We start from the raw sequence: 12,817 nt of genomic DNA on the forward strand, positions 1-12,817 counted from the left end.
CTGAGCCTTTACCTCAGCGTCGGTTCTATATCTTTACCGCCTATGGATGCTGCGTGACCTGCAGAGTGCCTTCTTCGTTCACTAATTTTGCAGGTCAATTTAGTTTTGCTAAAATGTGTTTACTTCACGAGTGAATAATCTTCTTCAAATTCCTCCAGCTTTTGTGTGCATTTACTACAATCACAGCATCTGCAGACTTCCGTCAACAGTAGTTCTCTCTTTACAGGTGCTGCCTGACCTGCTGAGTACTTTTTTTCTTTCAAATCTGGATTATTTGGTCTTTTAATTATCAGAATGTGCCAATTCCAAATTTTGTCCTGTGGAGAGGCCACCACTTTCTGGAAAGAAAGGGAGGAGAAGCTTTCACTTCCATAATACTTTATGTTGTCACAGAACCCCCAGGCAAATTGCATCTTCTAACTGCACATAAGACAAAGCAGTTGGCAAATGGAAAAAAGAAATAGTAATTTCTTCACACAGCAAGTCTCCTCACGACCTCAGTACCAGATATTCTGATTGGCAAGTAATGCCTGTGTATCCCAGAAAAGAAAGGGAGAAATACTGGTCTTGAAAAAGTAAAACTTCAGGAATTGAACAAGAAAGTCTGCAGACACTGTGAATATAGTTAATAAACAAATGTGCTGGAAAACCTCAACAGGTCCCAAATACTATGTCACTGTGAGACCTGCTGAGTTTCTTCAGCAGTTTTGTGTTTGAAATAAGCCTGCAGGGTTTAATTTGACCATCACTTAGCTCCTCCCTCCTTTCTGTTCCCCATATCCCATAATTCCCTTATTCTTCAAAAATCTATACATCTTAAATACAATTATTGGGGCTTCCTCTATTGTTTACTGGGTGGAGACTAATCTCTGGGAGAAGCAGTTCTCCCTTATCTCTGTCTTTAACCTTGAGGCTATGTCCCTGAGCTCCATCTCATCTGCCAATGGAAACAATCTCCATGCTTCTATCAAATTTAGTCCTTTCATAAGGTCATGTTTCTCTTTCATCCTTCTAAACTCTCATTAGTATAGTAACTGGCTATTTATTCCATTGAGATAACCCCTTCATTCCCTGTATCAACCTGTGAATCTCCTCTGCACTGCTGTCAAAACTGGTATATTATTTCTCAAGAAAGGAGACCAGAGATTCACATAACTTTCACTCAGGGAGTTGAACATATGACCAACATTTGGAAATTATTTATAAATTAGAAGTTAACCTCTTGCTCATACTTGGCAATGTAATCTAGAAACAAACAAGGCACCTGTGAACCAAGTGAAAACACAGTGCTGGAGAAACTCAGCAGCTCAAACAGTGTCCTTTATAGAGCAAAGACAAAGATACAGAACCAACATTTTGGGCCTCAGCCCTTAATCCAGGTATGATCCACATATACCCTGATGAAGGGGCTCAAATTTTGTTTATGCATCTTTATCTTTGCTCTATCAAGGATCTGCACCACCCAGCACACGCTCAGTTCTCGCTGCTGACATTAGGAAAGAGGTATCGGTGCCACAAGACTCGTACCACCAGGTACGGGAACTGCTGCCCCCCCCTCCACCACCAGACCCCTCAACAACAAACTCAATCAGGAACTCATTTAAGAACTATTATCGATTTTTTTCTCTGTATTGAACAGGCAGTTTGTTTACATGTGTAATGTCTTCTTGAGGACAGTTTTTTTGCTCTGTCAATAAGAGGTCATTCTGCCTGGCCTGCAGGAAAAAGAAACTCAGGTTGCATATGATGTCATGTATGTACTCGGACAATAAATCTGAACTTTTAAGTACACTGTTTGACCTGCTGAGTTTCTCCAGCATTGCATTTTTACTTCAATCAGTGTCTGCAGACTTTTGTGTTTCACACTTGTGAATCAAGCCCAGGAAATACCTCCTGTACTGCAATCAGGAAGTGAAAGAAACTGTTCAGTTAAACCATGATCAGTACAATTCAGCTTTCTGCAAATATACTCCGGTCACTGGCAGAAACCATTGCCAGTGGCAGAGGGTTCAGCAGCTCTGACAGACTCAAGGAGATTTGAGAATAAAGACGTCTCGGTCATCCCTAGGGCAATGCAGCACGGGCCAGATGGGCTGAATAGTCTCACAACCAGGTACAACAGACTCGTTTCAGGGGAAAAGTGGATAAATAGTTGTAAAAAAGTTAAAACACATGGTCAACAGAGAAGGACTGAAAGAGGGATTAATTGGAAAAGAGTCTGAAGGACCAAAAGATCTCCTTCACTGATTGCCAACCATTCTATAACAATATGCGCTGTCCTTCTGACCAGGGGTGCAGTACTAATTCTTTAGGTGCCGGAGCTGACAAAGTGCCTGCAATTTCCTATATCCTCTCTATAAATGTCACACCCAATTTACGTACCTGCTCATGACATGAATGAGGCAAGGACATTGCCCAGTACATGAAATGAGCAGGTACACAGATTGGGTGTATAAGGCTTCTTATAATGTCAAGGACTAAACCAAGATGAAAGAAATATATGAATTCCAGAGCTCCACAGAAATATAGTGATAGTTAAGGCATTAACAAGATTAGAGCCCTTAACTACATTTCAGTGGATAACTGGTACAATAAAACATAAAAGACCTAATTTAATAATATGACAAAGTATTGCTGACCCTTTTAGATGCTTTGTGTTTGAGATACTTCATTGCACAATAAAGCTTGTGGCCACAGATTCTGCGCCACAGTTAATGTAAAACAGCACCAGGGACCCATGTTCAAATCCAGTGCTGTCTAAGGAGTTTGTACATTCTCCCAGCATCTGCGTAGGTTTTCCACAGGGCGCTCGATTTTCCTCCCAATCCATGGGGATTGTTGATTAATTGGGTGTACTTGGGCAGTACGGACTCGTGGGGCAGAATGGGCCTGTTACCATTCTGTGTGTCTAAATTTAAAAAACATTTAAATCAATAGCCGACTCTTAGTGGGTTACTGCTGATTACATTTGGGAATCAAAAGTTCTGAACCCATTCCATCAGACTTTATTTTATTTACAACACGGTAGAAGCTGATTCTGGCCATTTAAACTCTTTATAGAGGAGGGGACTTCAAATGAAGTGTCTCAGTGTTCCAGAGGTGAAAGGTCAGATGAGATGGAATGTTGGTCAATTTTTCCATGCCCAGGAATGAATTTAAAATGGACCTCAATTGTTAATAATTTGTTGTTGTACTTGATAAACTAACTGTGGCTTCCATACCTCAGCTAAAAACACAGAAATGCTGCAGGAACTCAGCAGGTTTAGCAGCGCCCATAGGAGGAAAATACATATAACCGTTATTTCGGGCCTGATTCCTTCTTGAAGGGCAGTAAAAATCCAGGTATCTGGCACCGAAGGGGATTAATAGATGCCGGTTAAGTGTATTTTCCAATTGCTTAAACTGACGATGAGGCACGCCAATTTTAAACTTTAGTATTTTTTATCTATTTTCTGCAATTTTTTTTGCTGGGTGCTTGAGGCTGCTGGTTGCTTGAATTTTCAGATCATGGCGATTTTACTGTATATGAAGTGGCGTATAAAAATGCTTTTCCACATGAGCAGCCCTCTCCAGTGTGATTACGAGAATAACATAAAAAGCCCAGCTTGCTTCTGAAAGCAATAACTAATTACCACTGAGAGATAACTGGACAGCAAAACCGAGCAACATACAAGGAAAAACAACTTCACTGTGCTTTTTCATTAATTTTATCATTCCGGTCTGCACTCCACTTGACACTCATCCCAGAGGCTGAAGAGAGACAGGATGTTAAACAAGAATGTTTTCAAGATGAAACTGCTGAGGAACTTGGCTCTAAAGTTTGCGTTATTCAGTTTAGAGGATCAAAATCTTGGGCTGCATTCCACAGGACTGAGTACAACTGGATGGTAAACTGAGCTTGTGTCTGTTAGGTAAGGGATCCACAGTAGTATGTGAGACTTTTCTGGAGCACTCAGTAATATTTGTGCCTGAGGGAAGTTCACATTGAGACAATTTATTGGTCGGTTTTTAATTCGTACACAGTATGTGGGCATCGCTAGCAAGACCAGCATTTATTGTTGATCCTGAAATGCCCCTTGAAGAACTGAGTGGAAAATTTTCAGTATTTTCAGAATGAAGCTGAAATGTGCCCAGAGTCACAGAAAGGCCAGAACAAGTAATATAAGATTTCCTTCTTGAAAGTTCATTAACTCAATTTTTTAATGACTATCCAATATTTTCAAGCTCATGGTCATTAATATTGGTTTACTTCCAGGGTTTTTCCACTGAGTTCCACTCCCTGAACACCTAAAGATCATTTGGATTGCTGATCCAGTAATGTCAACTCCTTGGCACGACGCTCAGAATCTGTCCCCTTTCTGGGAGCCTCACCTCATTGAACATGTGCTGAAATTCACATGGGAACATTGAGGGAGTGCTGCATTGTGCCAGCAGCTTGGATCTCCTTTCTCAGGAGTTTGTGGAGGTTTGGTATGACAAATTTCTACAGCTGTGAGGTGGAAAGTGTGCTGACTGGCTACATGGGGACACCAATACCCCTGATGGAAAGCCCTGCAAAAAGTAGTGGACACAACCCAGGACATCACAGGCAAACCCTCCTCACCATCAAGAATATCAACAGGGAATGTTGCCACATTATTGTAATAAATACATATTATAAGCTCCTTTAATAAGGGGCTGAAAATTTGTTATGGATGAATCAAGGGTCCACTTGTTTCAGACAACCGTGACTCTCAACAGTGAGTATGATGCTCCAGTTTAAATTTTACATTTAAATTTGGACTTACAGCAGGGTTAGGGTTCTTCTGGCCCATGAGTCCATGGCACCCAATTAACCTCCAACCCCCGTATATTTTTGAAGGGTGGGAGGAACAGAGCACACAGAGGAAACCCACGCAGACACAGGGAGAATGTACAAATTCCTTACAGACTGCACAAGATTCAAACCTGGGTCACTCGTGCTGTAAAAGTGTTGCGTTAACTGCTAGGCTAACCGTGCTGCCCTAAATAAGATGCATTTATTTTAGTTTGATCTTAATTTTGAGTCTGTTCACAATCTATACGGAATTCTTGATGTGCATCCTTCCACTTAGACCATTAGACATAGGAGCAGAAAAAGGCTATTCAGCCCATCAAGTCTGCCTCACTCTTTAACCATAAGCTGAACCATTTCCTCACTCAGTCCCACTGCCCAGTCTTCTCCCCAAAACCTTTGATGCCCTGGCTAATCAAGAATCTAGCAATCTTTGCCTTAAATACACCCAATGACTTGGCCTCCACAACTATCTGTGGCTACAAATTCCATAGGTTTACAACCCCCTGGCTGAAGAAATTCCTCTGCATCTCTGTTCTAAGTGGATGCCCTTCAATCCTGAAATTGTGATCTATTGTTCTGGACTCTCCCATCATGGGAAACAACCTTTTGACATCTACTCAGTCCATACTTTTCACAATACAAAATGTTTCAATGAGTTCCCCTCTCATTCTCCTAAATTCCAACCAATACAGGTCAAGAGTTGTCAAATGCTCGAGATATGACCCTTTCATTCCTGGAATTCAAGTGAATCTCCTCAGAAACCTTTCCAACATCAGCACACCCTTTCTTAAATGAGGAGCCCAGACTGCTCACAATACTCTGTGAGGTCTCACCAGTGCCTTATATATAAATGAGTTCCCCCCTCATTCTCCTGCAGACCAAGAGCTGTATTTATTTGCTTTCTCTTTCTGCAGGCTTGGCCACTGAGCTGAAGGTATCGAGTGATCACACAGTCTACACATGTCCAGAAGGACTAAATGTCACCTTTAAGTGCAGCCTTTCTGGTCACCTCAAAGATCGGCACGACTTCTTGGTCAAACTTTGGTACTTCAGCCATAGCAAGAACGATACATGTGCAGAGAAGACTCATATCCGTAACACATCATTCAAACGGGACAACCACAGTCCATATAAAGGCAATGGGGTCTACATGAGTTCCGATCACAGGGGAACCTTCTGGGTCACCCTGACTAGCTTGACACAAACCGACCAGGGAATTTACTGCTGCATTGTACACGAGCTGCACAGATTGTCAAAAAGCAAACAGCATCCAAGGATTGAACTAACTGTACATGGAACCATGGAGCTCAAAGTTTTACACGGTATGTCACTTTGGAAAGCGATTCTCTTGGGATTTGCTTGTACTCATGTTCTACTCAATAGATGGCCATTGTCCAAAGCACGTTTTTAAATTCTAATTTAAATGTTTTAAATTTAAATTTAGATATCCAGCACAGTAACAGACCCCTTCAGCACATGAGCCCACGTCACACAATTACAGCCAACACCCCCAATATGTTTTAAATGGTGGGAGGAAACTGGAGCTCCCGAAGGGGAGATACAGGGAGAATGTACAAACTCCTCACAAACAGCACCAGATTCGAACCCTTGTCACTGGTGCTATAACAGCATTGCACTAACGGCTACGTTTACCGTGCCACCCAACTTTTATCAAACTAAATTTGGTGCATGTCTCTATTTGGAACCAATTGCTGTAAATCTTTGTCAAAGTATGGTTTTAAGAGGAAAGAGAGGGTTGTAGAGGTTGAGGGACTTGATCACTGGCAACTAAGGCACAGCTGCCCATATTGGACTGATGAATGTTAAGGAAAGCAATATCCAAAACATCAGGGAAGATAATCTGATGGGATCATGGCAACAGGAAGAAGGTCATTCAGTCCTTATAACCTGTTCTCTCAGTCAGTTAACACAGAACCATTTCAGTCTGAACCAACCACTTCTCATCTGTGCTGAACTATTTCTGTCTCGTCCCACTCATCAGCATGCTGACCATATCCCTCCATACCCCACCCCTCTATGTACATGCCCAAAGTTTTCTTAAATATTAAAATTGAGCCTGCTTTCACCACTTCAGATGGCAACTCATTCCATATTCCCATCACTTTGTGTAAATCAGTTCCCCCTAATCTTTCCCTGAAATTTCTCCCATTTCAAACTTCACTCATGTCCTCTGGTTTGTATCTCTCCGAACCTCAGTGAAAAAGCCTACATGCATTGACTCAATGCTCAGTAAAACTCCAGTAATAAAATGTAAAACATTACAGCACAGTACAGGCCATTCGGCCCATGATGCCGAGCTGACAGGTATTACCTACCAAAAAAAACGAAACCCTCCTTACCTTGTAACCCTCTATTTTTCTTTCATCCATGTGCCTAAGAATCTCTTAAATGCTGCTATTGTTCCAGCCTCCACCACAACCTCTGGCAATGCATTCCAGGCACCCACAACTCTGCAGAAAAAACAACTTCCTCAAAGCTTCATTCCTTCATCCTGGTATTTGCTATTTCTGCCCTGGAAAAAAGGTGTTGTCGGTCTACCCTATCTCTGCCTCTCATAATCTTGTAGACCTCAATTAAGTTCCTTCTTCCCTCCAAAGAGAAAAGTCCCGCAAGCTCTGTTAACCTTGCCGCTTCAGGTAACATCCTGATAAATCGCCTCTGCAACCTCTCCATAGCTTCCATGTCTTTACTGTAATGAAGTGATCAGGACTGAACACAATATTCTCCGTGAGGCCTCACTAGAGATTTATAGAGCTGCAACATTACCTCACGACTCCTGAACTCAATCCCTCAATTAATGAAGCCCAGCACATCATAGGCCTTCTTAACCGTCCTATCAACGTGCATGGTAACTTTGAGAGATATATGGTTTTGGACCCCAAGGTCCTTTTGTTCTTCCACATTGTTAAGTATCATCCCATTATAATCTGGCACACTTGGTTTTTTAGTGGTGGCAGTGACAGATTTTCTGGATGATAGAAATGCTATTTTGAATTAAAACCCCATTCGCACTTTTAATTCATGCTTTTTTTAATAAAGAATAAATGATGTCATACAGTTATCAGTATTTCAAACATTTTAAGTTTTAATTAAAAAAAAAATTAAATTTAGACATACAGCATGGTAACAGACCCTTTTGGCCAACGAGCCCGTGCACCCCAATTACACCCAATCAACCTGCCACCCCCAGTACGTTTTGAACGGTGGGAGGAAACTGGAGCCCCCCGGGAAAAACCCACACAGACACGGGGGAGACACGTACAAACTCCTTACAGATGGCGTGGGATTTGAACCCCAGTCCCGATCGCTGGCGCTGAAACAGGGTTGAGCTAACAGCTACACCAAATGTGTCGCCCATGAACTTGACAAATTCAAAGGGAAATGGAAACCTGGTGAGCTTAAAGGTAGTGTGGGAAACAGGGTGTGGCATGTTTTGACGACAGGAAATAGGATCCCAGCAATTTAAAGGGAGCAGTATAAACAGCACTGGGTCAGCCAGATGCCGTGTCTTCAAGATTTAGGAATGGTTGGCTAGCTGATTATTGGAACTTTATACAGCTGTGGATCAGAATTTCAACCCCAATATCAAACTTTAATCCACCACCTTAGGCACCCTTGGAACTCAGTTTGAAGATTGTAACATACCCCCCGAATTCATAACTGAATGGGGAAGAGAGCACCAGAATCTCATTATCTTTAACATGTCAGCTCCTAAAGGATTAACATGTCCTTGTGCCAAATGACTCTGTTCCAAGGTTCCTGAGACCATTCAGAATTATTGGTTGTGTAAACTGGCCAAGATTTCTGAGGCATAATTCAAAGTTCTTTGTCTCCTCTCATCAATCAACATATCCCCCATTGGATAAGCTATCTGTGATTCAACAGGTACCACAAGAATGCAGCCTCATTACTTCATTGATAAACTTCTCCAAGTTTACATTTTTCAAGATTCAAAATTCCTTTATTGTCATGTAAGAGGACAGAACGTGTAATATAACATGAAATTGCCTTCTGCCTGCTGTAAGGCGGACAAAGAGTTGCCCATAGTGCCGTCTGGCTCCCCTCACAGTATGAGAGAAAGACAAGCAAAATACAGTCCCTACAGAGTCACTGAGTGTCCGTAGATTCACCTTCAGTTCTCCTGCAGCTTCACCAGAAGTTCAAAATATTGAACAGTGGAGTGAAGACAACAGAAGCAAATGCTTGAAGTGCTCCTGGAGACCAGACTCCTCAGGAGATGAGCAAAGACTGCAGATAAATCAAAGCATTAATTTGGGTACTGTTAAAAATACATTCATTTGCAAACCTAAATTTAACAGAAAGTATGGCTGCTTTTGCATACTTCCTCAAATCAAAATCTGGCATGGTTGCTAACAGGTTTCTGGGTCAGTCCTCTTCAACAAAGAGTATTTTCAAAAAGAGATTTATTTTTAAATTTAGACATGCAGCACGGTAACAGGCCCTTCTGGCCCACGAGCCCGTGCCACGTCATCAATTCTGGTTTGCCTTGTCTATTCTGCTGGTTGCAATTTCAAAAAACACCATTGCTCTTTTGTTGTCTCTGTGTCATTCTAGTATGTTCAATTGTTACCACTCTTCAATGATAAACCACAGCATTTTTTTCTCTTGTCCACGTCTGACGAACTATGCATGTTTAGTTATTTTTTTTTACCTTGCTCATTTATTAATTAGTGGGATGACATTTGCAACCATCTAATTTGCAGGAACTATTTTAGAATCAATGGAACTTCTCCAGGTGACAACCAATACATCCTCCTCTGCACTCACCTCCTTCCAAAGCTTGGTATGCAGGGGCAGGGGATTAACTGACTTTCATTCGCAAGACTTTCGACGCTTATTTTTCCAGCTTGTCATTCACTGTCATAGATCTCATTTTAATCTTTGGCAACAGTTCATCCACACTGCTGGTAATGATAACAGTGTAAATAAAACTAGCTCCTGTGTAGACAGAAAGGAGAATGCTCCTCTACCCCTGACAAAAGTGCCACCCACTGTCTAATTTTTGATCTTGAACGTGGAAGGCAGTAATCACATTTATCTGTACAAGAACAAACCATTACAAGCTACCTCCAACTCTGACTAGACCATCTCAGGTTCTGCCATCCCTTGCAGTCCAAGGACTCCCTCCAAGCTGTGGGTGGCTGGAAACTGGCTGATGGGAAAGAGATATCGGAATTGGGATTCGAGAGGGTGCCGAGGGCAAGGAGGGTACCCAAAGGGCCTCGGGCGCTGAAGGCCCTGTTTGTGTCGGAGGTTTGGATCTGGAGTTCAGGTTGCCGATGTGAGGCTGCAAGAGCAATGGAGGAAAATACATGGACACTCAGTGACTCTGAAGGGGCTCTACTTTGCTTCCCTTTCTCTCATTACTTAGGATGCCCGACAATGATAATGGCGACTCTTTGTTTGCCTTTATGGCAGGATTAAGTTGACGTATATCTTGTATTTTACATTTTTGTATTATTACATGACAATAAAAGGAACCTTGAACCTTAGATCCTCGAAAATGCCTCAGCTACAAAGACCAGGAGGCAGATGCTCCTTGGGGGCAAGGATTTGTCTCAAAACTCAAATCTACCATACTTAAAACTGGTCACAGAAGCTTAATATTGAAATGAAGGAGACTGGCGAGCAAGGCTACCTGCCACCATTCTGTCAACCTCCTGCAGGAGCAATATTAAGAATATCCTGGCCGGCTGCATCACAGTCTGGAACGGTGGCTGAAGCGCATTGGATCGGAGGTCAATCCACAGGACCATAAGAGTGGTAGAGAGGATCACTGGGTCTCCCTGCCCCCCTTCCATTGACAGGATCTACTGAGATCATTGTTTAGATATAGTACGCAAAATCATTGAGGACCCCTTCCACCCTGCACACAGCATCTTTCAGCTGCTTCTATCAGGATAGAGATACAGGAGGATCAGAGTCAGCTCCACCAGGCTGAGGAACAGCTTCTTCCCACAAAAACTGGGAATGCTGATCACCCAAAGAAACTGTTTACACACACCATCCGAGACTCTCATATTCATGAAATAATATTTATCTATTTGTCCAGATGAAATATTGTCTTGCATTTGTATTGTTTGTCTGTATGTGTGTGATGTCTGGTTGTGGGTCTACGTGTTTTACAGTGAGGACCAGAGAACGCTGTTTTGTTGGGATGTACTCATACAATCAGATAACAATAAACTTGACTTGAAAATCTTGAGTCTGATATCAAAAAAACTTCTTCACACAAAATTCAACAACACCTGAATGACTTTCAAATAAGGAAAGTGATAGAAATACCTATGTGGTCACTAAGACAGAACGATGAACTAGACCTGCTATGGAGTGGAGTGAATTTGTAATTATCTTGTATCCCAAGGGACTGCAGGCAAGATGTGTCAGTGAAATATGAGGAGATCACTGCTTAATCCAAATATTCTCATATTTTGCAGCAAACAGAACTTGGGTCTCTAATCACAAGTGTACTTTTGAAGATGTTAATGGTGATTCAGGCTCAGGAGGTAAGAAGCATTCGAGAGCAACCAATTCTCATTTTATCTCTAACAAAGATGATCACAGCAACCCCCCCCCTCTGCTGATCAGCCAAGCATACTCTCCTGAGCATTTCCACCTTGGACTACACCTTTATTTCTGGAGATCATCCCCGAACAGGTGGTAAACACCTGCTGAAGAAACCTAGATCCATATCCCCCTCCCACCCTTCCCTTCTAACTCTACTATCAGTTGTTCATCCAAATCTGTGTTTGGATTAACTGCTTCAAAGTGTAATCTAGTCAATTCCAATTCATTCTTCCCCTGTATCCCATGACATCAAGTATTTTTCCCTTCCATTTTGAAAACTATGTCACCTGGGTAGAGGATTACATGAAGTGAAACACAAAAATCTGCAGACATTGTGATTGTGGTAAAAACATAGAACTCAGCTGATCACTTTGTGTTCACAGAAGGTAAATATAGACTCCTGATATTTCAGGCCTCACTGCATGACATAAAATAAACAAAAATATGCGTACTTTGATTACACTACAATTTTTTTTCCCCAAAAGGTTTGCTTCCTGAGAAAAAAAACTGGGGGTTATGATAGACAACTTCAAACTGAACACAAAGATCATTTCAGATTTGCTGAATTACATAGGAAGCTGAAGGAACATTAAATTAATTTTGATTGAATTTAGCAAGTTAAATCACATAATGTTGCTAATTCATTGTGTTAGTTCAATTGATCTAAAAATGTTTTGCCACTGATTTTCGTTTGTACTCAGCATCTGATTCCTTTCGTGTCAGTGTTCAACAACAGTTGGCCAGCATTGATGGATTCCAGTTGCCCTGATGCTGCTTTTCCATGGTTGCAATATCCTGGTGAAATCTTTCACCATGTATATCACTAAGATCAGCAGGGGAAAAAGTCCAAGTGCCAATGCAGAAAATAAATTTTCAATATGACATACTGCACGTCATGGTTTTGTATACTTAAAATATGACAGGAAATCACAAAAATATATTTTATCTAAAAAATAGAGAGGGATAGGAAAGTTTTAAGGTGTATTTCATGATCAGCACTTCAAAATCCATAAAATACACCCAAAAGTGTTCAGGAAGCAACATCCTTGTTGCCCAGTATTATCAACTTTTCTCTTTATTTGCTCTTAACTAAATCCATCTTAATTTTAAACTCTTCGATCCAATCACTTCCCGTGCTTCTCTGTCTATGGAGAATATTGAGTCTATCACTGGAGCACTGAAACCCCTTGGCATGACCTTCCACTCTTACAGCCCAATCCAAGCAACCTGCATCGACACCCTCTCCATCTAGCAGGAATAATGTTGGGCAAGTGGAAAACCTTCATTCCACACATTTCACACAATTCACTAGTGCAGCCCTCATGTATCACTGATCTCAGGGAAGACTCAGATACAGATTTTCAGGTATTTGTAACTGGTGTATTTCTCATG

The 12,817-nt window shown here is 41.6% G+C and overlaps 2 protein-coding genes across 11 annotated transcripts in view; one reads left to right on the top strand and one right to left on the bottom strand.

Moving 5' to 3' along the window:
* cdh23 (cadherin-related 23) overlaps positions 1-12,817 on the bottom strand; it is an 874,975-nt gene that overhangs the window by 147,173 nt on the left and 714,985 nt on the right. The window lies entirely within an intron of this gene.
* Positions 1-12,817, top strand: part of vsir (V-set immunoregulatory receptor) — a 58,595-nt gene that overhangs the window by 15,831 nt on the left and 29,947 nt on the right. The window contains exons 2-3 of the mRNA XM_069885569.1: positions 5,731-6,138; positions 11,296-11,364. Coding sequence (XP_069741670.1) covers positions 5,731-6,138; positions 11,296-11,364 — 477 coding nt within the window. The remainder of the gene's footprint in view (positions 1-5,730; positions 6,139-11,295; positions 11,365-12,817) is intronic.

This window comes from Narcine bancroftii, chromosome 6, assembly GCF_036971445.1.
Source record: "Narcine bancroftii isolate sNarBan1 chromosome 6, sNarBan1.hap1, whole genome shotgun sequence".
NCBI lineage: Eukaryota > Metazoa > Chordata > Chondrichthyes > Torpediniformes > Narcinidae > Narcine > Narcine bancroftii.